Genomic DNA, 25597 nt, shown 5'->3' with positions numbered 1-25597 from the left:
ATCCATCCATCCATCCATCAGAATCCCTCTGTATTTAGGAAGTAATATGCAAATAAAAACACTCCAGTGGGGAGTTTGTTCCTAGTCTTTAAATTTTGGCATGGGCTCAATACAGCCTGGCACTGGCTCTGATGGACATTACCAATATTAAAGGTTTGGCTGAAAAACAAAGACCCCTGAAAGTTGCCCCAATGGAGCGCTATGTGCATTCATAAATACTATATTTGCACGAATCCACACAGAGATATCATTTGGACAACTTAAAGTAACTTAATAATTCATGGAAACATTTTGAGCATCTTCGCTTTCGTATTTGCCTAGAGGTCTGTCATTTTGGCTGCACACACATTTAAATGCACATACACATACACATTAGTTTACATTCCCAAGATGCTGGAGCAGAACGAGACACTGGGCTTCTGTTTTTTTGTTTGCTGATAGTGTTGATAAGATGCCAGCGTCCTCTTAAACAATTCTCTGTATTTTAGGACATAGAGTTTGATGTCATTTTGTTGTTGTCTGTTAGCCCATTTGTTTGGTTTGTGTAAGAGTCAACAACAGGGAATCCTTCGATTTTAGAGTTTCATGATCAAAAAATTCTGAAGAAAAATGCTAATAGAATTGAATTCGTTATTTAGACCTTTGCTAAATTTCTTTTAAGATAAATTTGATCTTAACTTAAATTTGATCTAAATTGATTCGCTTTAGGGTTTATTGGATTATCATTTTCATGATGAGGATCACATTTTTGTCTTGGGGGGGGGGGATTTATGATTTAGACAGGCCAAAATTTAGAAATATGCATACATTTTTTTTTATATAAGATTTTTTTTATTATTATACCATGATGTATAGTAAAACCAAATAAAACAATGTACTGTTATGTATTATATAGTGATATAATTAAGCCTCCCAAAGTTTTTCCAACTCATTATTTTTGTTATTGATTATACAAGTAATGATGTTCTTATGAAAGTGTATGCATTGATATTCTCTGAGATTTCATTAGGTCTCTGTCTCCCCTTCTCTTTGTCTCAGGTCCTTATCCTCTGGCTGGTGTTCACCCTGTAGTGTGGAGGGGGATGGAGCGTGGCGGAGGAGAGAGCCCTCGTTTACGGGAGAGCCCCGAGCGACGTGGGAGCACCAGTCCTGATATTGGCGGCCCCCCACCGAAGATGGGCCGTCTGGAGCTCAACGGCAGTCCCACAGGTCACCGCAGTCGCCACAATGGGGCCCCACAGAGACCTCTCTGTGGTAAGACACTCACAACCTTTACTGTCCCTACATTTATATTATATGTTTTTTCTGCAAGACCACACACTAGAACCACAGTTTAATGTGCCACTCTCCCCTTCTCTTTGTCTCAGGTCCTTATCCTCTGGCTGGTGTTCACCCTGTAGTGTGGAGGGGGATGGAGCGTGGCGGAGGAGAGAGCCCTCGTTTACGGGAGAGCCCCGAGCGACGTGGGAGCACCAGTCCTGATATCGGCGGCCCCCCACCGAAGATGGGCCGTCTGGAGCTCAACGGCAGTCCCACAGGTCACCGCAGTCACCACAATGGGGCCCCACAGAGACCTCTCTGTGGTAAGACACTCACAACCTTTACTGTCCCTACATTTATATTATGTTTTTTCTGCAAGACCACACACTAGAACCACAGTTTAATGTGCCTAGAGCACAAATTCTAACTGTGTGTTTGTTCGTGATTGTGTGTATGTGTGAGTATCTGGCTGTACACCTCTGAGGCAGATTTGATTTGACAAAATATCTAAGTTAACAAACATTTCTTAAAAATGTTCTGGAATAGGTAGAAGAGGAAAGTAGCGGGGCTTTCTCTTCCTGTGCACTGGCAGATAGGCCAAATTTTAATCAGAGGTTGTCTTGAAACAGTCTTCTCCAAACCACAATGGAACACTGAAGAGTGGGCCACACACGATACAGACATGGAACCAGAATCACTCCGACATATGTCTGTAATGCTAAAAATCATTTTAAAAATCATGGAATTTCTTTTGTCTTTTTGTCCAGCTCAAGTATCTAAAACAAGATGAATTTACTTGCAAAAAAGGCTTTAAAACTGGTGTTTAGGAAATAAAGCTTTAATTAAGTTTGTATGTTACCCCTTCAGCAAATTATTTTAAAACAGTTTGCCAATGGAATAATGTTAATTCAAAAATGTTATCTTTATACTTTCTTTTTGCTGTTTAGCATTCTTTCTGGGAATCAAGACAAAAAAATTCATTTTTTTAATAACATTTTTTGTTGTTGTTGTTGCTTGCAGTATGTTCTTTACTGCTATATTTCAAAATATTTAATATTGTTGCTTTATTTAACTGCAGTGTCACACCTTTATATAAAGTTTAAACTACAGTTAAAGTTTATAACTCTAAATAAAATGTTCAGGCATTAATGCGCATTAAAACTGATAATCAATGAGACTCAAAGACTTACTCAGAGTGAGCGTTGCACAGAAATGAAACACACACACACACACACACACACACATACATAAATGAGTCCGACAGAGGCTTCACACACATGCTGTTATCTTATGATGAAACCGTGCTCATACAGGGTACAGGGATGAGCCCATGGGAGCTAGCGGAAGAAAGAGAGAGGAAGAGAGCTGGGGACTGCTGGGAGCTGCTGTGTGTTGACAGTTATATTTCCCTGTTGGGGGAAATTCACTTACTTGAATTGGCACCGGCCCCTGGCCTGTAATTCACTCCATAAGAGCATTCTGAACTGGGAGCCAGGGTGATTAATGGAAAGGAAATAGAAATATAGGAATTGACTGATTAAACCAAGGGGCTCGGGGAACGGTGCGTGAATGTATATGTATTTGCATGGAAGTGTGTGTGTGTGTATAAATTAGGAGAGAGTTTTGCACTGCTCTGCTCTTATTAGTACATCTGGGATTTTGCCTAATGCTTTCAGCCTATAATTTCTAAGGGATATTAATTTATATTCAGAAAGCTTTTGAGCACTTCAGGAAAATTGAAAAAAAAAAACAATGCATCGGTTAGGCCTAGATGAACCAGAGGAAACTTGGGTGGGATGTGTGTTTTTCATGCATCATTAGGTACCGCGTACTATTTCTCAACAAGCCGTGAATGACTATGCATCTCGACATCCCATTAAAAGACGGGACTCTGTACCGACAGAATCACTTGCCAACATATTTTACAGGTTAATCATAAATGTTTTTAACTAAAATGTTAACAATGTCAACACTACTAAAATAATGTGTTAAGTTACAGCGCAATGAGCCGTAACCTCAAACACTGAAGGGAGAAAGGTTTGCATATCCGTTGGAGGCTCATGCAACTAATTTTATTAAGGGACCCAGCCGTTAGCACGCAGTCCGTTGACTTGAGGAGATATCAGCTCAGTTGCCCTGACAAAGTGAAGGGAGGCACCATAAAAAAAAAGATAACTTTAATCAAGCATAATGGAGCTGGTTTGATGGTTGGTTTGATACACAATCTGAACGGCTTGTTCGTGTTGACTATTTGCATTGGGCTGGGAAACCTGAGACAAGCGATTGATCCTTACCACCTTATTCAAATGCAAGTAATGAACCTATTAATCATTAATGATTTCTAATGAAAACACTTCTCTTCTGAAGAGCACGTGGCAACTATTCAAAATAATGCCACGCTTTAGTTGCGAATGAGATTTATACAGGAATATTTTTTAAAAACTGTATGGAAATGAGTCACATTTGAAGAATATCAGCTCAGTCATTGGACTTTAATTTTTAGCAAATATTAATTAAGTAATTCAGCTCTTCTCTCTTGACCATTGTTTCTCTAATGATTTCTATGCTGTGTTGCTCTCCTGTATTGCAGGTCTGATGATTCCAGTCTTCTGTGTGGTGGAGCAGGTGGATGGAGGGATGATATCAGATGGAGAGACCCGGGAGGAACATGCCGAGTTCGTGTTGGTCAGGAAAGACATCCTCTTCACTCAGCTGGTTGAGGCTGCACTTCTCGCCCTTGGATACTCCCACAGTTCTGCAGCCCAGGCACATGGTGAGTTCAACATTGGCCCAGACTCAGAGTGTATGTTCAAAACAGTTGATGAATTTACATATTCAATGAAAGTTAATAAAATAAATACAAATAATTACTAGAACTTGACCTTCCATTTCCAGTGTGACAAATTAGAACAATATCAGGTATTTCAACATTTTATCTTGATTTACTAACAAGCTGCCAAATGTGTTGATGCCAAAATATTTCTAATAAAAGAGAATTCTCTAACAGAGAATTGTGCTAAATTGTATTGAATGTGCACTTATTAGCATAATTTAAATCTTTAAAGTATAAAAAAGAAAAACTGCAATATAATCTTAAGGAAAAAAGACCTCTTGAGCGTATAACTTAAGTGTATTTAAAGAGAGTACACTTTTAAAACAGTGCACTGTGTAATGATGTCAAATTAAAACATTTACTTTAAAGTACATTTACAAGTGAAGTTAATTTTACATCATTGTTTTAATAATCTTTTAATAACATAATAAAGCAAAGGACTTGATTATAATAGAATTATTATTATTTTTTATTTGTTTTATTTTATTTGACGTTACATTTAAAATTAATATTTTTTTAATGTGCTAAATTGCATTCAATAGAAATTATATTGAAGTATATTGTTGTTTATCATAAATGCTAGTCAGTACATTTGGCACTACAATTTAACCATATTTCAAAAACAATAAAAGTAATTATGAAATTACATATAAAATGTACTTCATTTTAATTAGCAAAATATAAATTTAAATAGCAATGAAATGCAATTAAGTAGCCTATCTGAAAACATTACATTTATTTCCCACTTTTAAATTATATTATTTAAAGTATACTAAAATGTGCATCTTTTCACAAATTTCATTCATATAGCTCGTAATAATGTATTCTACTTGAAATCCCAATGTTTAGAAATTAAAATGAATCTAGATTTGTAAATGCTGTACAATTTTTTTTCATTGCTAGTTTGTAATACCTAACGCATTAATTAATGTTAATGAAATGAAACGTATGAAAATGCAAAATAATCTTATTTATTTCTGATATAACTGGATGCCATGCAATTAATCTTAGTAATCATTACATAATACTTACTCTTTCGGTTACATTTCAGGCAGTATGTTAAGCAGTGTACAGTATATATTGCACAGTATGCAGTAAGCAATATGCTAGTACTCAATTCCTCTACAGTTCAGAGCGATTAGAGTGGCATGGAGTGCAGAGAGGAGGTCCGGCTGTTGAGATGTTGACAGGAGGATATATTGTTTTGGGCTAATGTGTCTGAGAACACTGAGGAGGAAGGGCATTTGTTCAACATAACTGAATCACAGACCGTCTGAAAATCTCATTAAACAAGAACAAAGGAAATGGCGAGTCAAAGAATCACCAAAAGATGCGTGTGAACTGTGTTTGTGCATATGTGGTAACTTTGTGGGAATGCATGTTTGTGTCTGCTCGAGGTCTTTGTGCTCGCATAGCACACGTTCATTTTCTGTGTGTGTTTGTGTATGTATATGGAGAATGTTTATGAGTGTGTGGGCCAAAGAAGCAATATAATGCTTTACTTTATTGTTGTACACATAAATTGTCATCTCCCAGAAGATTGAGAGTTTACTTGTATTCTGTGAAGTATGAAGAAAATTTAAAACAGTCATTACTTCATGTTGATCCGCCGTAACAAAAGACATCACGATTTACTTCATAGGTTGAGCATTTGGCATTTTTATGTATTGTTTGTAGTCACAGTTCACGCTCGGTACGTCTGACTAGAATAGAGTTTGTTGTGCGATTTGATGGTGCTGCAGTTTATTGAAAGTATTGTCAGAAAACAGAGAGTGAAAATTGAAGGCCACATTTCAACCTTTAATTAAATGATCATTTTAAGTCAGGCTGATGAAATGTCTGCTACGTTTTTGTAGTGATTGTAGTTTTTAAAATTAAATGCTGCGTGGTTGTGTTTGTGTGTGACTGCAGCTTGTTATTCATCAAAAATAATGTTAAATAAGCATCCTTTCTCTTTTTTTGACAACTAAATATATGTATACTAGTAACAAAAACTGAAAACAACATGAGTCACGCGTAGGTCAACAGTGTGTCTTTAAATTCACTCGAAGCACCCTTTAGAAATTCCTTTGAAGAGCCAAAAACAGATCAATATGTTACCCACACACCGACTCGAGCCATTTGCGTAACCTCCAAAAATACCGTTCTGTGCTATAAAATTAAACAAGTATGCAAACTGATAGAAGCGGCATTATGATTGGAAAGGCAAAATAGTCCTGTCTGGCCCACACAATGGCGCCACATCTGTGAGGAAGTCCCAGACGCTACTCCGCTAAACACAGAAACACAAGCGGTCATCTCTGTACGGTCGTTAAACAATATCAAAAGGACACAGAGGAGGACAGGACAGCAGTGGAAAACAAACCGTTTAGGCTCAATATAATCCACACACCCTCACAGTGATCAGTTCAGATGAGGCCAGATAAAATAAAAGGAGAGGGAAATGGCTGAAATGATGCTCCCACACTCACTCACACATGCTAACAAGATTCTCTCATTATGGAGAACTGCACTGACTTCAGTTTATTCCTAAAATGAGCAGAGAATGAGCGATAGAATGAGAGAGGGAGAGAGGGAGAGAGGGAGAGAGGGAGAGAGAGAACTCTCCTCTCAAATGAATACTTTTTGTTTTTAAAGCAAGCGTTTTTGTTAAATGAATAATTTCTGGCTTCAATTATACATTTTTTCCTCTGCGGTTCACAACCAAAATTACACAGAGTCCCATCTATTTTCTCTCTGTTTGAATTGTGTCCTGCATAGCTCTCTCGTAGTGGTATATTTAAGGTCCTCTCCCAGCACCGCTGCCTTTCTTTAATTAGCCTGACCAGTAATTAACTGGGAGATATTGTTTATTTCAATTATAAGGGTCTGAGTACTTTTATAGAATCGTATGGACAGACCTGTACTTTAAGGCTTCAGACAATTAACATTGGTGATGGATTACAGCACGAGTGCATTGTTGTGCTGCCACGTTTGACATGCAGCCACGGCGGGTCGAACTGGGGCAGTTTGATGAAAATACGCTCTGTTGCCTGATAGAGGCCAAACAGTCCCTTCACATAATTTGAGCAATGACAGGTAACTAATGCCAACCTGTAGTGTGAGCATTTATGAGTAGCAACATGTACAGATGATGTAATGATTATCTTCCTTACACTTAAAGGGATAAATCACCCAAAAATGAAGATTCTGACATCACTTACCTCATGTGGTTCCAAACCTGAATGTTTTTTTCTGCGAAAAATTGCAGGAAAGTTTTCAAAGAATATTCACACTGCTCTTTTTCATACAATGACTGTTAATTTCGACTACTGGCATGCTTCAGAAACAACCAAATGAATAAAATAAAAGCATGCTACTGTAAACTAGCTGCAAAATGGAAAAACAAAACAGTGAGTAAATTATGACAGAATTTTCTTTTTTTTTTCAGTTAGGTATAAAATTCAATTTAAAAACTACCCCTGTCCTCAACGAATCCTTTAGATTTATGACCAAAGCAAGTAAGCTTTCCATTTGCCATCTGACACACCTGTTAGCCAATCAGAAGCAAGTCAGTGTTGTCATTGTTATTGCCAGGGGTCTTCAATGCTCTGTCTTGCTTGGTCATTTATGACAGCCAGGTCTTTCCCTTACAAACTTTTATATTACGGTTAAACTTCAAAATAAAATGAATCTGCCCAATCCATAAATCTATAATCTGGAGCATAGTGTAGGCCTATGTATTATTTCAATATATGAGTTTTATTTAATAAGTCTATGGTATGTTGATGTTATTTCTAATGATTTTAATTCCAAATTTTGAAATTATGATATCAACTTCTTTACTTTTAATAAGAGTAGTAGTAGATTCACTCACCTGTTACAAAAAAAAAAAAAAACAGCCAAGACCAGGACTGTTTGATTTATGTTAATATGTTGTTTCTCTAGCTGGTGGATCATCATAGCACAACGTCTTTATGGTGACACTGGTTGAGCAAGGGGGGGCTTGCTGGTTAAGCTAGTAAATGTGATTTTTAGTTTACACAAAAATTAACATTCTGACATAATTTACACACCTTCTTGTTGTTTTCAACCTGTAGGCATTTTTCTTTCTTCTTTCAAACAACATTGGACTCCACTGACTTTTACTGTATGGATGAGAACCAGGTATTGACATTTTTTTTTTCAAAATGTCAAATTTTTGGTTTCACAAAAAAAAGAAAGTCATATATGTTTGGAATGATAAGGTAAGTAAATGATTACAGAATTTTTGGGATAACTATCCCTTTAACAAGCCTTTTCATCTTGGCCCCCCAAAAGATCATTTATGAATCTATAATAATTCCACCAAAATACTGCTATCATAAAATATATAAGATGCTTATATTAGGATATTATAGTAAAACCATAATACAGTGCATTCTAGAAAGACATATAGTATTTCTCAGGCCTGTCTTTCCTATTTGATTTATTAAATCTATATTATTAATGATATATTGTAACAGTCTGTGGTCTTCATGACTCATATAGTGGGGCGTCCATTCAGAACAGCAAACAGTTCAGTGCATCTATCCAAACTTGCTCTGCAGAATAGCATATGTGTGCTAGGGAACATTTTCAGATTGTGTGTGAGGTTGCGTTTGTGTGTGTGAGTGTGTATGGATGGATACACATAAGCTTTAGCCAAGCCATCAGCCGACCACATGAAAGCCCAGCACTGGGAGGAGGAATTTTAATGTGGCAATGGGAACAATGGTTTGTACTGGGGGAGGAAAACGACAAGGAACAGAGTCTTTCCAAGTTAAAAATGATTCATTAATGACATTACCACAGGCTCTGTGTGATGCTAGCTCATACTGTAAATAGGAATACATTTAACCACTTTTTATTAGAACAGAGCTCATTGCTTTTTTTTTCAGATTGGTTGCAGTGAGCTGTCTAACACTGAACATGTGAATTGGGTAACCTCGCTGACATTCAACTCTTACAGCAGTTGAATGAATCACTGCTTAACTTAAAGTGCATTAATAGCATCTCAGTTCAGTCTTAATTGATGCTACTGCTCAAAGTGGGAATACTCAAGAAGTCTGTGGTGGGCATACATTCAGCATTGCACAATGAGACAAAACAGCAATGTCCCTCAAAAATCAAAGCAAAACCAGTAATATAAACACAGACTTGAAAAAGGAAGACAGATTTAAAGGGAGGGGGGACGTGGCACAATCACACAAATTGTCTTCCTCTGTCTGACTTAACTCTCCCCTTTAACTCACTGCCTGGAGAATACATCTCCACAAATACCTTTTGAACAAAGACAAGAGGCCTGTATATCAGAGGATTGAAGTTCACTGTAGTTTCAAGGGTCACCAGCAGGGTTGGCCTCTCTTGTAGTGGTTGTCTGGGACCCCGATGTCCGGGGGGGTGCACTAAATAATTTATAATAAATAAATTATAATTAAGCAATTAAGTGACAAACCTAGACCTTTCCCCATATAATCATTAAATTCTCTTGAAAACATAAAAGTAGCAAAGACCTGACAATTTGCTTACATTTGACAGAAAAAAGAAAATGAAAAAAAAAATCATACACTGAGGCTGTTTTAGCTTAACGTTTAATGCTTAAAGCACATTTGCATGGCAAAAACAGCATCTGTTAAAGCATAATTTTTGTCGCTTTCTCAAGAATAATATGGGGAAGAAATTCAGGCACTGCTGATGAGAAGTACAATACAAGAAGTAGGACCAATCTAGATAAATTTACTTTGTATATAGCTATTAAATATATTTTTGTCTATAATTATTATTTATATATTTATTTTATATTTATATATTGAGGCGTTTTTATATATTTATAGGACCTATCTAATTTTTGTTTTTTTATCCTTTTTTTATTTTGTACCATATTTCAGCTTTTTTTGCATTCTTTTCTTTTTCTTTATCCATTTTTTTTACATAGTTCTTCCTCAATTAATTAACTTTATTTTTGTACCATATTTCTTGAACTAATTTTCCAACACTATTCTTTATTTGCAATTGTAATTTATTTACACTGAATCTGTTAGACAGAAGCACGCAATAATATACAGTATGATGTACTTCGAAGAAACAACATTGCAGTGGCTCTGTCTAATATTTTATATTAAGACTATGTACCAATGAGGCCCATGTTGATAATCTAGGGGCCTAAGGCTCCGCAAAAACACACTGGCCTTGTTTAGATTCTGACACTGATAAGCTCCCACAATCAGCCAATAATGGAAGAAAACGGTGGAACGGGTCACACAGAATGTCTTGTTATCTTCTCTCTAGTCAAAACACAAACACTGAGCTGAGAGAAACAATGGAGCCCTTGCTAATTTGCAAAAGCAGATTCTGTCCAAAACTAACTCATTCAATCAGGCTTTAGGGGCAGCAGTGGCATGGCAGTACAGTGTCAGGATGGAGGTAAGTGATCCATCGGCATGTCTGTGTGTGATTGAGCAGCTGGAGCTCTTTAGATGACACAAACAGCCTAAAGCACAAAAAAAGACAAAAGAGAGAGAAGGAGAGCGAGAGAGGAAAGCTGGGCAGCGTCTGGGTCTCATTTAGTGGATAGTAATGTGATTAGCATTGTTTAGTTTTCACAGCTTCAGTCAGTCCCTCCTAAGACCATGGGAAATACTTTTGTGTGAGAGTTTGTGTTTTGTATATCTCTTCATGGCACACCCTTCGTTTTTGGTCAAGTTCACTTCCTGTTGTCAGATGTGTTGAATATATACATTTGCGCAAGGGATGTACATCCACTGCACATGCACACGAGCAGTGTGTGTTGAAAAGTGTTTACGGACGTGTGCAGTGTTTGGAAAATGGTTAATAATGCAAAGAGCACAGGGTCTGGTTTACATGTACGGCGCATCTTGACAATAATTGCGACATCTGGAAATAAATAGAGCGGAGGGCATAATAGATTCAGCTAATTCATTTTTAATAGTACAGTGTGGTTCTTGGGGGGGGGGGGAATTATGGCACCCTCAGTGGATGCCACTGCTGCTTAGCTCTTATCCTGATCTGTAAGCTTATTCAGATTCAGCATATTTAAAGGAAATACCACCACACAACTTTAAAGAGATAGTTCACCCTAAAATGAAAAGTGTACTTTGTAAAATTTAATTAAGTGTCCTGATAGATCTACAACTGTTTTTTCAGCATATATAAGAAGAGAATTTACTGTTAACCAGTTTACAGGTTTTTACTGTAACATTTTTACATTCTTTTAACATTAAAATTTCTAATGCTTTTATGTTCTGCAAAAGAAAAAATGTCACGATTTGGAATGACATGAGTAAATGAAGGCAGACTTGTGATATTTGGGTGAACTATCCCTTTTAAATGGGAAACAATGCACGCCCCTTCACCCGAGTCAGTGTGGGACGGCCTTAGTTACCTGGAGTATTTACAAAACAATCGGACGGCTTCGTTCAGAAATATGGCTTTGTCTCACAGTGACACCCCAATTACAGATTACTCCTCAGCCATAAATGCTCGTCTCTTCCTTTGCACAACGAGAGGCATTTATAACAGTCAATTTGGGTTAATCATACAATCATTGACCTGTGTTTATGACGGCCCATTAATGGAGGGGGGTGGACGTAATTGTCAGAGGCAGCGATGCGCTAGACGAGCGCCTGCTTTCTATATATATTCCTTGGCTGTAAAAGAGCCACAGGCGCCCCTTCGGCCCGCAGTTATTGGTGCGGCCCTCAGTATGTGTGTTAGGTGCTTCTTCCTGACCTGATAAGTATTTAATAGATAAAGCCTTATCATTGGTGCTATTGTTCCTTGCTGTCTGCTTTTATAGCACAAGATGAAGCTTCGTAGAAAATGTAGAAAATGTATGATTTCCAAAATGTTTGATGCAATAACCCACAGGTAGTGTAAATAATTTCGTAAGTGATAAATATATGGCTCATTTCCCACTAGACTTCCTTGTCACTTAAGAACTATGTGTATAATTATGTATTTCGCCATATGCTGTAAATTACGTTGGTCTGCCACCTCAGTCCCCTCTTTCCAATCACACAATGTTCTTGTCTCACTGTCTTTCAATCATTATGTTTGTGTGCCCTCTAATGTTGATTTTTACTGTAAGTGGGTGCTGTTGTGGTGATGTAATGTGCCAGGTTTGGTTCTGGTTTGGTGGAGCTGCTTACTCAATGGAGAGGAGCCCCTCCTAACTTATTCTTTTATTGAGATTTCATTACAGCCATCATTGACATGAGGCCATCTCTGATGATGTCATGGAAATATGCTACACAAATTTGTGGCACAATGAGATCAAGTGGGGTTAATCGACTCCCCCCCTCTGCTTCCTTTTCACAGGCATCATTAAGGTGGGCCGCTGGAACCCCCTGCCCATCCATTACCTGACAGATGCTCCAGAGGCAACGGTTGCTGATATGTTGCTGGACGTTTACCACATGGTCACGCTACGCATCCAGATACAGAGGTAAAAGTCCACAGAGCATTCTCAAAAATAAAGGTTATTCAGTAGTGTCTTGGTTCAGAAGAGAATTCTCTGCATATCAATAACCTTTATGGTTTATATGCTTTATAGTGGTCATTTTAAATAGCTAAATAATATATAATATAAAACATATATTTATATTTTTAACAACAACAAATATTATTATTACTTAAATAAAATAATTATAAGTCCAATTTTTTTTGGACTTATAAGTTTTAAATAACCAGCACAAACAAAAACAGATTATTATCATTCATGAATGAATAAATAAATAAACAAACAAACAAATAAATGTTAAATTTTGAACAGGTTATCTTGTGGTATCAGGTTGTAAATCCCTTCTAATTGAAAAATTTATTTATTTAAGAGTGAAGTGTAAAGTACATTATTCAAGTTTATTTACATATATTTTTTATGTTTTTATTTTTATTTATTTTATTTTATTTACTTTTATTTATTCTCTGCTGATATAGTGTTTGTGATGTTAAGTGAATCATTTCCATTTTTAAAAATGTCATTGATAAATATTGTGTCCTCATTCTACACACTATGGGAAAATAACATGTAGGTTAATTATATATATTAAAAAAATTATTAATAAATAATTATTGATTTTTATATTTTGTAATACATCATAAAATAATATTTAATAATAATAACAACTAATAATAATATTTATTATATTGATGTTTGCATTGAGGAAATACATACAAAAGTTTCCATTTTCTATATACTTTGCTCCATTACAAGTGACAAGATAATTAAGGGATTATTTTGCTTATGTCAATGATAGAGAGTTGAGCAAGCCTCTAAAGCCCTGTGCATACATAAGAGCCAGGCTAAACTTTTTATCTGCACTTCTCAATGAGCTCTTTCATGCCCAATGATTGCAGTTTACTCTTGAATGCTGAGAAGATAAACATAGGGTCCAAATGAGAAGATTGTAGCCTTGTGTAGTCGTGTACCATCCAGGTTTGTTCCCCTGTGTTTCCATGGTGATATAATTGTTGGACTGGCCTGCTGCAGGTTTTATTGATTAGGAAATGAAGATTACTGGAAGTTACTGTAGAGTAATGGAGGGATTTGGGATTTACAGCTTTGCGAAACTGGAGGACCTTCCATCAGAGCAGTGGAATCACGCTACAGTACGCAGCGCCCTCAAAGAACTGCTCAAAGAGATGAACCAGAGCACACTGGCCAAAGAATGTCCACTCTCCCAGGTACAGCTGCTACCCACTAAGATTTTTTTTTAATGCAACACACATAGATTTGACATTTAAGATGATAAGTAAAACATGTACTGCTGGTACAACTCTTCCAAAACTAACAACATAATACTTAGCAGTACAACATAAATGAAAATGTTGGGCTCAGTATTGCATTATGCTTGCAGATGTTCCAATCAATGGCGTCAGTGCATGGTTAATGTAGCCTAAATTGTCTTAGCGTGTTTCATTCATCAATTTGAAATTTACTCAGAAATTCCCCACATTCATGGGCCATTTCTAAAACCCAGAAATTACTTCACCATGAGAGAGAGTATGCGTGTGTGTGTATCTATGTGGGTGTGCATTCGCGATCCTTGCTGTGCTCATTTCCAAGTACGCGAGCAATCTTGGAGATTTATGTATCTGTGCATGCTGTGTTTAAGTGGAACTCTGTGTGGGTGTTGATCCTCATATCAATTGTTTGCATATGTGCGTGGCTCTTCATCTCTACTTGTGTCACTGCGGCTCGAAGCTTGTCGTGGCGTTCGCTATCCGCCTTGCCTGGGTGGCTTTCCACAGTAATGTGTTTTATAGACCATTTATCATTGCAATTTTAAGATCTTGTCCATGCGTGTTTATTTCCATTATCCTCTGTCGTTGTTCCCATTTTTTCCTTTTTATTGACTTCTCTTGTTTCTTTGACTTTTTCCAGAGTATGATCTCCTCGATAGTGAATAGTTCCTACTATGCTAACGTCTCAACTGCCAAGTGCCAAGAGTTTGGTCGCTGGTACAAGAAGTGCAAAAAAATTAAAGGTAAGGCTTGTACCGATGTCTTTTTGGTTGTTTTTGTACTCTGTCCTACCAAAATCCAGCTCAAATCAATTCTTCATCAGTTATTTGGTGCCATCTTAAGTCAAGTGGAAAAAAGACTAAAATGCTAACCTGAAATTATCACAGTAGTCTGGTCAGGAAAGCATAGCTGTGATCAAACCCGCATACTGTCCTGAGTAGGTATTACATTTGATGAAGAACTTGTTCTATACAGCATGAATGTGTGTCATGTGACTTTTGGCATAAGTTGTGTCGCTTCACTGCGACTGCCAACTCTTTTCCTGTGGCCTTAAGGGATAGTAAAGTGTCCACTGAATGCACTTCAGAAGTAGGTCATCAGCCGTTTTATGAATACTGTGAATTCGGACATACTGCTCTTTTTAAATGCTGTTTTTGCATCTAATATATAGCAGGCAACTAGGCATATTCGGATGCAGAGAATGTGTTTTTTCTTGCATGTGGCGAGGTATTCAGGGTCATGAGCAAGTCTTGAGCTTTGTGCTACGTTTTATACATTATCTCTTAATGATTGTGTGTCATGTGACTTTTGGCATAAGTTGTGTCGCTTCACTGCGACTGCCAACTCTTTTCCTGTGGCCTTAAGGGATAGTAAAGTGTCCACTGAATGCACTTCAGAAGTAGGTCATCAGCCGTTTTATGAATACTGTGAATTCGGACATACTGCTCTTTTTAAATGCTGTTTTGCATCTAATATATAGCAGGCAACTAGGCATATTCGGATGCAGAGAATGTGTTTTTTCTTGCATGTGGCGAGGTATTCAGGGTCATGAGCAAGTCTTGAGCTTTGTGCTACGTTTTATACATTATCTCTTAATGACTCCTCTTACATGGGATGGGGTAACTTAAGCCTCCTCGCGGCCTAATAGAAACCACTGTTCCTTCCCCAAAAATGCTGCAGGGGGTCTCCCAGTGGCAGGTTCTGCAAGGAGTCGTCCCACAGCTCCACTATTTCAGCCTCTTAGCATCCAAATGTCTGTGACAATTTTCCTCCTCTCGTTGCCCCTTCAAAAAGTGAAATAATTACACAGCAGGACAGATCAAAGTGGGGGCTAAACCCCAAGTGCAGTGAGAGAGCGAGCGCCAACAAAGAATAAAGCGATCCTCGGCACGCTGACAGAGTAAGTGGTGTTGAGTTACACCGAGCCTCCTCCATTAGTTCTGCTCCTTGCCTCCCAGAGCTAAACACACAGCCCGCATTGCCAGATGTGTGTTCCAGTGCAGAGAGACCCCATTGGTTGACTCATGTGTCAGTCACACAGTTGTTAACCAAAGTTGTAAAACGTTCTATTCATGAAAGAACATTATTGTTTTCAATGTGTTGCCATTTACCAGTTCCTTGTGTTTGTTTCAGGGGACTATTTGTGGCAAGGACGGGAGAGCTCGGAAATCAAGGGTAGGCATCTACATTGTGATGTTTATTTGGGTAAAGGACTGACTTTGATTTGTCAACTAGAACACTAGAGAGTTTGTTCTAGTGCCTCATACACATCTCCATCCCTCTGCAGTTGAAAGGGACAGTCTCACTGACTTCTGTGTATTAGCCCAGCGTCCGCCCCCTCACCTGACTGGTCTTGTGCAGCTCGGTCCGTTGAACAGTGGCGGCTCTCTGGTGAAAGGCGGCTCTGGAGAACATCAGAATTCAGCCCAGTCTCAGCCTCCATCTCAAGGGCAGCCGCAAGCTCCATTATCTCATGGACAGCTCCATCACAGTCCTCCGCTAAGAGCTCAGGTGCCTCCTCCACCTCCACCAGCCTCCCTGCAACCTCTTTTGGCACCCGGAGGACTCCTCTCACCCCAGCTTAGTCCACAGCTGGTGAGGCAGCAGTTAGCCATGGCTCATCTTATCAACCAGCAGCTGGCCGTCAGCCGCCTCCTGCATCAGCACCCACAGGCTCTTAACCAGCAGTTTCTCAATCACCCACCCATTCCACGGCCTAGCAAGTCCGGTGGTCCTGGAGAGCCCGGGTCCAACCCCTCGGCTGCGGAAGTCTCCTTTGATATCTACCAGCAGGTGCGAGATGAGCTGAAAAGAGCCAGTGTCTCACAGGCAGTGTTCGCTCGAGTTGCCTTCAACCGTACACAGGTACAGTACAGACTGCATGGTGTAGAATATGTTATTCACTCAATGGTTCAAAGGTTCAAGGAAAAACTTTGAGAAAGGAGTGAGACACTACACCATGTACAGTAGCAAAGAGCCTCTTCAGAACATACCAGTCACTAGGGCGTGGTGATGTATTGAATATTCATGATGTATTTTAATGATATTTATAAATTATGTAATACCGGGAATCTTGCAATGATTTTAATGCACTTTTTATTTGGCCATTAAGTTTCTGTAAGTTACACCTAAAAAAAATGCTTGCAACAGTATAATATAAGGTAAGGTAACTTTGGTAAGTGTGAAGTTAGTTCACTTAATGCCAAAGCAAATGTACTTGCGTTACCATTTACCAAACTGTGTTTAAAAAAAATTGAAAGTTTTTTTTTTTATTTTTTTTTATGAATTTTTAAACGTAGTTTTCAATTTTATAGTAATTTTTTCTGAATTTATTCTGAATTTGTAATACCATTTAAAATGGTCATATAACGGAAATAGTGACAGATCTTTTCTACTTTATTGTGACTTACATCCAAGTGAAATCAAAAAAGAAAAGAAAAATGTTGGTTCTCGCCGTTTGTTGTTGATTGGATGGAGCTTGTTGCAAGCTTACATTAAGCTCCATCCGATATCAATCAAAAGTTTTTTTTTAATAAAACACGTGGATGAATTGTTTAATAATTGTTCAATAAAATCAATAGTATGCATTGAGAAATAGACAGGGTGAATTTACATTTCATACTGAATTTAAAGAAACGTTCTGTCAGATGTTTCAGGTCTGTGAGTCGCTTTAAGAATGTCAGCGTGATTACTCTGGTATCCAGAAGTTGGATCCTCTCATACACCCTCTCAGCAGCAAACACACCTGGTGAATTCACAGAGTCACTACAGGTCTAAATTATGGCCAATTACATCCAACATAGTGCACAGTCAGTTAAAGAGTGGGTGGAGACTTACATGGTGCAGGTGAAGTAACAGGATAGATGTGCTGCAAGAAAGTGAGCCTTCCACAAATTGCTTCCTCTGTGTTTACGTGTGTGTTTATGTGTGTACACCAGGGCCTGTTATCGGAGATCTTGCGAAAAGAGGAGGACCCACGCTCAGCCTCTCAGTCCTTGCTAGTGAACCTCAAAGCAATGCAGAACTTCCTGAACTTACATGAGAGTGAAAGGGACCGAATTTACCAGGAAGAGCGAGAGCGCAGCATGAATCCCCCTGTGAGTCTGCCCCCAAGCACAAACCCCAGCCCTGGTGGCGCCCGCCTTTCTCAGGTACCCCACTTTCCCACCCTTGACTAGGTTCAGCCCCCTACACATCTTTTTTCCCCTGTTGCGTCTGTGTTTGTATGTTTGACTGGGTGTAGAAATACCTGAAAGCTTGTGTTGTGTCTGATTCTGAATTGTTTATCTGTAGGCCTATGAGATTGCTTTTGTTTCTGTCTGGATTCATGTGATTTGTTTACTTGTTTTGTTTGGCTTACACTTTGTTGTTTTCTTTGTATCAGGCTGTTATAAAGCTTAAAAAAATGAAAGAACTTTAGTAAAAAAAAATACTTAAGTTTAATAAAGGCTGGAATACACTATATGACTTTTAAAATCTGAACATATTTTAAAACACTAGTCATCACACACTTGCCGACTTTGTAAATAGGTACATACACTAAACAACTGAGGATCAAACACTACCAGACTTTCAAGTCATTCTGAACCCAACAAAGTCACGCAGAGACATGCGCCTCTGATAGGAGATGCATGACAAATGAAAACAATGCATTCTAAAATTGGCATTAGCATTGAGTCCTCTTGAGATTGTGAAACTGGGGCAAAATATCTAGGTAAAAGTCATGTAGTGTCTTCCAGCCTAAAGCCAGACAACTAAGGTCAAATGTTTAGCTTCTATGACATCTTTAGCTAAAACGTTATGCTATTATTCTTGTATGTTGATATCTCTTTGAATATTAATACATATTGGCACCGACAACAATAATACGGATTACTCACTAAACCAATCACACTGCCTTTCAAGACAGTGCCCTCTAAGGGTCAAAGCTAAAATCTGACTGCTACCTTCTTATTGCTAACTTCACGCCATACCTCCCAATGCAGAAAGTGTGGGAGCGGAGCATCGATGAACAGTTAACCCCTGACGCATGGGCATCTATTTGGAAGAATAAGACCAAAATCACAATCTCGGTGAGGATTACATCAACACTCACTTCATTTCCTCATAGAGTGTACCTCATCCGAGACCTCCAAGATCTGTAGTGATCAACTGTACACACAAAACTTTTCCCATTTTGCAAATAAAAGCCAAGCTATGACAGAAGGTCAAATTTATAATGTTTATATTGAAGATTTACAACCATATACATGTTTGTACATGTTTGAGATTAAATGGTGCACACCCATTAAAATGTCGAGTCTACAAGTTCTTGCTCCTGATTCTCTAAAATGACAAAAGCAGAAAAGCATGGCTCTGCTCTTGTTATGGCATGTTTATATTAAATGACCTGGAAACTGGTGCGTGGACTTTCTAGAATGCTTGTAGGATTCATATGAATATGGCTGCTTTCAAACTCAAGACCATTGTGAATGAACCCATGCAGATAATAAAAATCTTTCTGATATGAGAACAAAGTTCTCATTCTTTGGTCTTAGGGAATGTGGTTGTGTATTATCATTACTATTATGTCTGTATATGTTTATCTCACAATCATTTTTACTGGGGAATGTGAGATTACTTGCCTGTGCCTGCAGAGCAACTTCAAACATTGAATAAGAAAACACACCACTCTAAAATCAATACACCATACTTCAAACACGGACTACAAAGAGTTTACTAACAGGATGCTTTAATGATTTATCTGCTAAAATCTCAGTACATTGCAGGTACAAACAAGGGTCTAAAATGTCATCCATGAATATGATCTCATATTGTACTTTCTCTAGCAATTATGAATATTTATCTAACCAATATGTCTTTGTTGCTTTTACCTTTGACCACTGGACCCACACAGTCCAAAATTTCTGGTCCTAACCCTGACCTTCCTCTGAAAATGGAGCCGCTGGTTAACATCACCTCAGCCATTTATGACGAGATCCAGCAGGAGATGAAACGGGCAAAAGTGTCTCAGGCACTTTTCGCCAAGGTGGCAGCCAACAAGAGCCAAGTAAGAATTGATTTTTTCATTTTGGTTAATAATCCGGACATATTTCCATCCTTTCAACATCCTAACATAAAGCCAAAACTGAACTGCAAAAATAAAAATTCTAAACTAGCCTAATCTATGTTAACTATTTTACACTGAAAATACACAGAAAAACCTAATAATTTTGTCTTCTACTTTTCAAGTACATTTTGCATACGGGGGTTTGCATTTTATTTCAATGTACAGGAGAATTTAAATAACTTGGTATTTTCATATGATAATTGTTAATAACATATTTAATGCATCTAAGAAGTACTGTATACACTACCTGTTAAAAATAAGGTTGTTCATGTGTACTGCTTTCAGGTTTTTCAGCTTAAATGGCTTTTATGGCTTAGAGACCCTTTTATTATTAAAAAAAATAAATACTTTTAAATTAAAAATATTTTTAGGTGCTGGAAATTTTAAGGGATAGGATATTTAAACATATCGTGATTTATTTTATTCTGAAAAGATGTTAAGATTACACTTAGCTTACATATTCTTTCCTCAGTCAGTGTAGGGGAAGTAACGGTGTCCGTATGTGCAGACTGTTATATCTGATTCTGGCGCGTCTCTGCAGTTGGTAAACAAAAACATCAACATCAACAGATAGCCTGATAAATGCCTTCCATTTATTCATCTCTGATTTACCATTCCAGATCCTGTCAAAAGATCTCACTCTTTTTCAATGCCTTTGTCAATCTCTCCCATCCCATGAGTCATGGCTTATGTTGTGATACAGACGTGCATCCAGTGATCCATAGATTGATCTGATTTCTTTCTTCATACCTTTTACATTGACACTTGTTTCCAGATAATTATTTAAAGAATGCATACTATTGTGACTGAAAGTATACGTCATAGAAGTGTAATAGTCATGATTTGAGGCCTTGAAAAACTCTTAAACATTTTCTAACTGAAGTATACAGTTATAGTTGCAGTTATAAAAAGCACATCACAGTAATCTACTTTTGGTCTTTGAAATATTTTATACGCTCCAAAGTTATCCAGAGTCCAAAATTAACATTTGGCAAATGCTGAATAGGCAAATAAAAAGGACTTTCTTAGCAATTGTAGCAATGTTTGAAGCAATTTCAGTTTCTGTTTTTATATATATATATATATATATTGCAATTCACCAAATTATTAATTTCTTAATCAGCATATTAGAATGAATTAATGATAGAGTATGATGAGTAATGAGTAATGGCTGCTGATTATTCAGCTTTGCCATCACAGAAATAAATTACTTTTTAAAATATATACAGTGGGGGAAAAAAGTATTTAGTCAGCCACCAATTGTGCAAGTTCTCCCACTTAAAAAGATGAGAGAGGCCTGTAATTTTCATCATAGGTATACCTCAACTATGAGAGACAAAATGAGGGGAAAAAATCCAGAAAATCACATTGTAGGATTTTTAAAGAATTTATTTGCAAATTATGGTGGAAAATAAGTATTTGGTCAATAACAAAATTTCATCTCAATACTTTGTTATAACTGTTATTTTAAATTGTAATAATATTTCATAATATATATAATGTGTGTGTGATATAATAATAAAATAATAATAATAATAATAATACATTTTTGGCACACTTTTCTTTTTCAATAAGAGAAACCTTTTCACCCTTTTCTTTTCCATATGTGTATATGGATGGTAAAATTTCCCAATTCACCTGCCATTGACAGGTATAGGGGAAAAATAATTTTGGACCCTGGCCACAATGTGTTAGTGCAAAAGGACACCAACAATCCCATTCATTAACACAAACTGGGAAAGCATGGCATTAATTTCAGAGTTTTGATAAAGAATTTTTAAAAAAGCTTTTGGACCATTTGTTTGTCTCTGTCTCATTTAGATGAAAGAGGGCTAATTGATTTAGTCAAATATGATCCCACTCCCAGCTGCGCCTAATTCTTACCATGTAATAGCCTGAGAGAGCTTCAGTCTCTGCTGCTTGCTTTACTGAGGAGCTCTGCGTTATTGCGGCATGGCTTTGCAGGTGCGGCCACCTCATCTAGAGGCATGTGTTAGTGGCGTCTTCGCATGTTTGCGTGTATGAGATGTGTCAGCAAAGAGCTGCTCTGCTGGTGTGTGTATATATGAATGTGTGTGTGTGTGTGTGTGTGTGTGTGTGTGTGTGTGTGTGTGTGTGTGCGAGACACGTGGGGGTAGGACAACCGCGCCTGTGGGGGTGTGTGTGTGTGTGTGTGTGTGTGTGTGTGTGTGTGTGTGTGTGTGTGTGACAGATGCGGTTAGGTCTCACAGGTCTGGGGTCGGGTGGGGGGGTCACGGCTGAACGCGCCCATCTGCTGCAGCTGGCCAGGAGGAGCTGGGGGAGAAGGAAAGAGAGAGAGAGATGCTCAGGTCATTAACAATGTGTGCTGGAAGTGGTTGGCTGCACACAACAGCTGGTGTCAAAGACTGGCCCAGTCTAGCAGAGATAATCAAATCTTCCTAATCTCCCACCATTTCACTCTCTCTTTCACACACTCTCCGCTCTCTCAGTGCACTTGTGATGCTTTGTGGTGCTAGTTGTTTACTGTAAAGTAAACTTTACAGTCATAAAATAAACATTCAAGGTTTCACATCCCATTCTGCCGATCATTGCCTTACCTTTTTCTAATGTCCCCTGTTAAAGTGACATAAATGCCCCAAAAAGAGAAGAAAGACTCTGTAGTGGTGCTTGAGTGGGTAATCCACTAAGAAGGCAAGATGCATGTTGTTATTATTTACTGATATTGTTGGAAAAATTCCTTCACCAAATCGAAATGTGTAATGAACCCTCGTCCATTCTACAAGGGATGGCTGTGCGAGCTGCTTCGCTGGAAAGAGAGTCCCAGCCCTGAGAACAGGACTCTCTGGGAGAACCTGTGTACTATCCGGAGGTTTCTGAGCCTTCCACAGGCGGACAGGGATCTGGTGTATGAGGAAGAGTCCCGCCATCACCACAGTGAACGGCTGCACACTGTGCTACACTTGCCCACTGATCCTCAGGTGAGTTTATGAAACTATTCAAATTGCATATACTTCATATTGTATACAAATATGTGTGGCGAAAGAAAGCAATTTAATGTGATGTGTGCCGTGCAGGATAGTCATATTAAGGGAAATTAAATGTTCCTTGATTCCTCCCAGTCCAGAAAGACCAATTATTAAATATTCATTTTTACTTTCTATGACTTAGAAGACAGATGAATAAATGAACACAATAGTCCACATGTATATGTCAAAACCAGTATTCAGAAAATTCATTTCTAACAATCACAGCCTGATATTTCAGAATATTTTGTGATTCTAACAAAGTATAAAGCAGGATTTGCATAGAGTTTGTTGGAACAACCTGTATGAGTTTCTTTCTTCTGTTGAATACAATAGATATTTTGAAGAATGTTGGTGCCCAAACAGTTGATGGAAGCCATTGACATCCATAATATGAAAAAAAATAAAATACAATGGAAGTCAATGGCTACCTTCAACTGTTTGGTCACCAACATTCTTCAAAATACCTTCTTTTGTATTCAACAGAAGAAAGAAACTCTTACAGGTTTGGAACAAGTGGAGGGTGAGTAAATGATGACAGAATTTTCATTTTTGGGTGAACTACCCCTTTAAAGGCACAGCGTCAAAATAAGGCCCTGGAAAATACAAAGAAAGTTGATCCTGATCAAGAATGGCCCAGTAAAATGTCATTTATCTATTTTATTTTTAATAATTTCAGATTTTGTCCATTAAAAAGATCTGTTTAATTCTAAGATGTAAAGTGTTTTGTACAAGAAACCTTGATTAACATTAAAAGTAAAAATGTATAATTTGACTGCTAAGTGTATAAGACTTGAAGGAAAGAGGAAAAACTATTTTAAGTTCTGCGTGAATGTTTTAAGCATAATTCTCTTTAGATCATATAAATGTGTTCATTGTGTACACTTCTTTGAGGCTTCAGTTTTAATATCAGCATCATTTATGCAGCATTCCTGCCAACATCTAATAACCCTGCACACCCCAACCTCCTTAATGACACACGCACACAGAATTCCAAATAACATGCTACTGATTAAATGGACTTTCCCCTATGCCAGCCAGGGTCATTATAGTAAAGACTGTGGACACACACTTTTCCAGTATTACCATAGACAAGCATTCATACACAGTATACACACACACACACACACATCTACACACTACTACTGATATGTAAATACATGCACACACAAACGGCATACACATAAATCTACAAACACTTGGATCAATGCTTTCCACCTTCTTTTAACCTACTCTTCTTTCTCACATTGCCAGTAAAGCATTGCAGTTTAATTCACTCACAATGATTGCTGTTTATTAACATTTATTAACTTAAGTTGAGCAGCCGTATTAAGATTAAGTACTAACAAATGGAGACAGAGTGGCTCTCTGTTACTGTCTTAGCCCATTACGTCTCTTTCTCTCTTGCTCGCTTTCTCTTTTATGTCAGTGGAATAAACAGTCTGTTGGCAGCATGTGTGTGTGTGTGTGTAAATATACTCATTTATGTGTTTTGGGCGCAGAAGGAAATGCCCCATTAGGACACACCCTGACAGACAGTGCCACCACAGCCCTGATATTAATAATTACGGGAAGAGAAGGAGCACACACACAGACACACATATATGCACATACACACACACTCGTAATGACTCAAGAGACTTCACTACAGTAAGTCTCTTTAGTAACTCTACGCTGGATTTAACCATGAACTCTTGCACAACATTGATCATAAAAACATATGTTGAGGATAGTCAGTGCATTTATTAAAGCAACATGTTGCTAAAAGTATAATTATGTAAAATTGTCTGTTGTTTATTTATTTTATTATGTATATATCATAAAGGGCACATATATAGCATTGTTGTATTCATATTCATATTGTTATATTTAATTGAAACAAAATTATGTTATATTGAAATATTACATTATAATATAAATATAACATAAATTGTATGGGTTGTAATATTTTGGTGATTTTTGATACTTTTATTGACAGTGAATATATATTACATAAAAAATTAAAAAAATTGTTCTATTTATACACCTTGATTCTGTACATATCATATTGAGCACATATATAGCATTGTTGTATTTATTAGTTATAATATAAAAATAATATAAATGTAATATTAAATATATCAAATATTATATACAGTAAATACAAATACATTGCATAAATATTATATTAAATATGATATACTATAACATGTCTAAAATAATTAAAAATAATAAAATACATAAATTACAAGATATTGTGCTGTGTCAACATGAAAATGCCATACATGAGCATGTATGTGGTTGTTTGTGCATTTGTGTCCTTGTGTTTTTGTTGTTGTTGTTTTTTTCTCTTTTTCTTTTTAGTAGTAGTAGTAATGAGGGACCCTCCTCAAATCAAAATACCCAGCAGCCCCCTTGGCTCCAGCCTGCCTGCCACAACAGCACATGTGTCCCAGCTGCTTATGCAGACATGAGCATGTTAATTAATGGACACATGCAGCACATACATGTAAACAATTTTTTAAAGCTGATACCACCTCAGTGTGACCAACATAATTCACTGATGTTTTATTTGACCCTTATAAGATCATCAATTTTGACATTTGGAGACATTTGCGGACTACCTTGCACCCCCCCCCCCCCCCCCCC

General features: G+C 37.5%; 1 protein-coding gene across 1 annotated transcript in view; it reads left to right on the top strand.

Annotated features, from left to right (window-relative positions):
• LOC107569722 (DNA-binding protein SATB2-like) overlaps positions 1 to 25597 on the top strand; it is a 36550-nt gene that overhangs the window by 5380 nt on the left and 5573 nt on the right. Inside the window, exons 3-13 of the mRNA XM_016255873.1 lie at positions 1039 to 1254; positions 3851 to 4033; positions 12431 to 12557; positions 13672 to 13795; positions 14496 to 14598; positions 15989 to 16030; positions 16143 to 16720; positions 17794 to 18006; positions 18841 to 18927; positions 19752 to 19904; positions 22730 to 22924. Coding sequence (XP_016111359.1) covers positions 1039 to 1254; positions 3851 to 4033; positions 12431 to 12557; positions 13672 to 13795; positions 14496 to 14598; positions 15989 to 16030; positions 16143 to 16720; positions 17794 to 18006; positions 18841 to 18927; positions 19752 to 19904; positions 22730 to 22924 — 2021 coding nt within the window. The remainder of the gene's footprint in view (positions 1 to 1038; positions 1255 to 3850; positions 4034 to 12430; positions 12558 to 13671; positions 13796 to 14495; positions 14599 to 15988; positions 16031 to 16142; positions 16721 to 17793; positions 18007 to 18840; positions 18928 to 19751; positions 19905 to 22729; positions 22925 to 25597) is intronic.

This window comes from Sinocyclocheilus grahami, unplaced genomic scaffold, assembly GCF_001515645.1.
Source record: "Sinocyclocheilus grahami isolate Dianchi unplaced genomic scaffold, SAMN03320097.WGS_v1.1 scaffold28.1, whole genome shotgun sequence".
Taxonomy (NCBI): Eukaryota; Metazoa; Chordata; class Actinopteri; order Cypriniformes; family Cyprinidae; genus Sinocyclocheilus; species Sinocyclocheilus grahami.
Note: the sequence above shows the minus strand (reverse complement) of the source record. Positions and strands in the feature narration are given on the sequence as shown.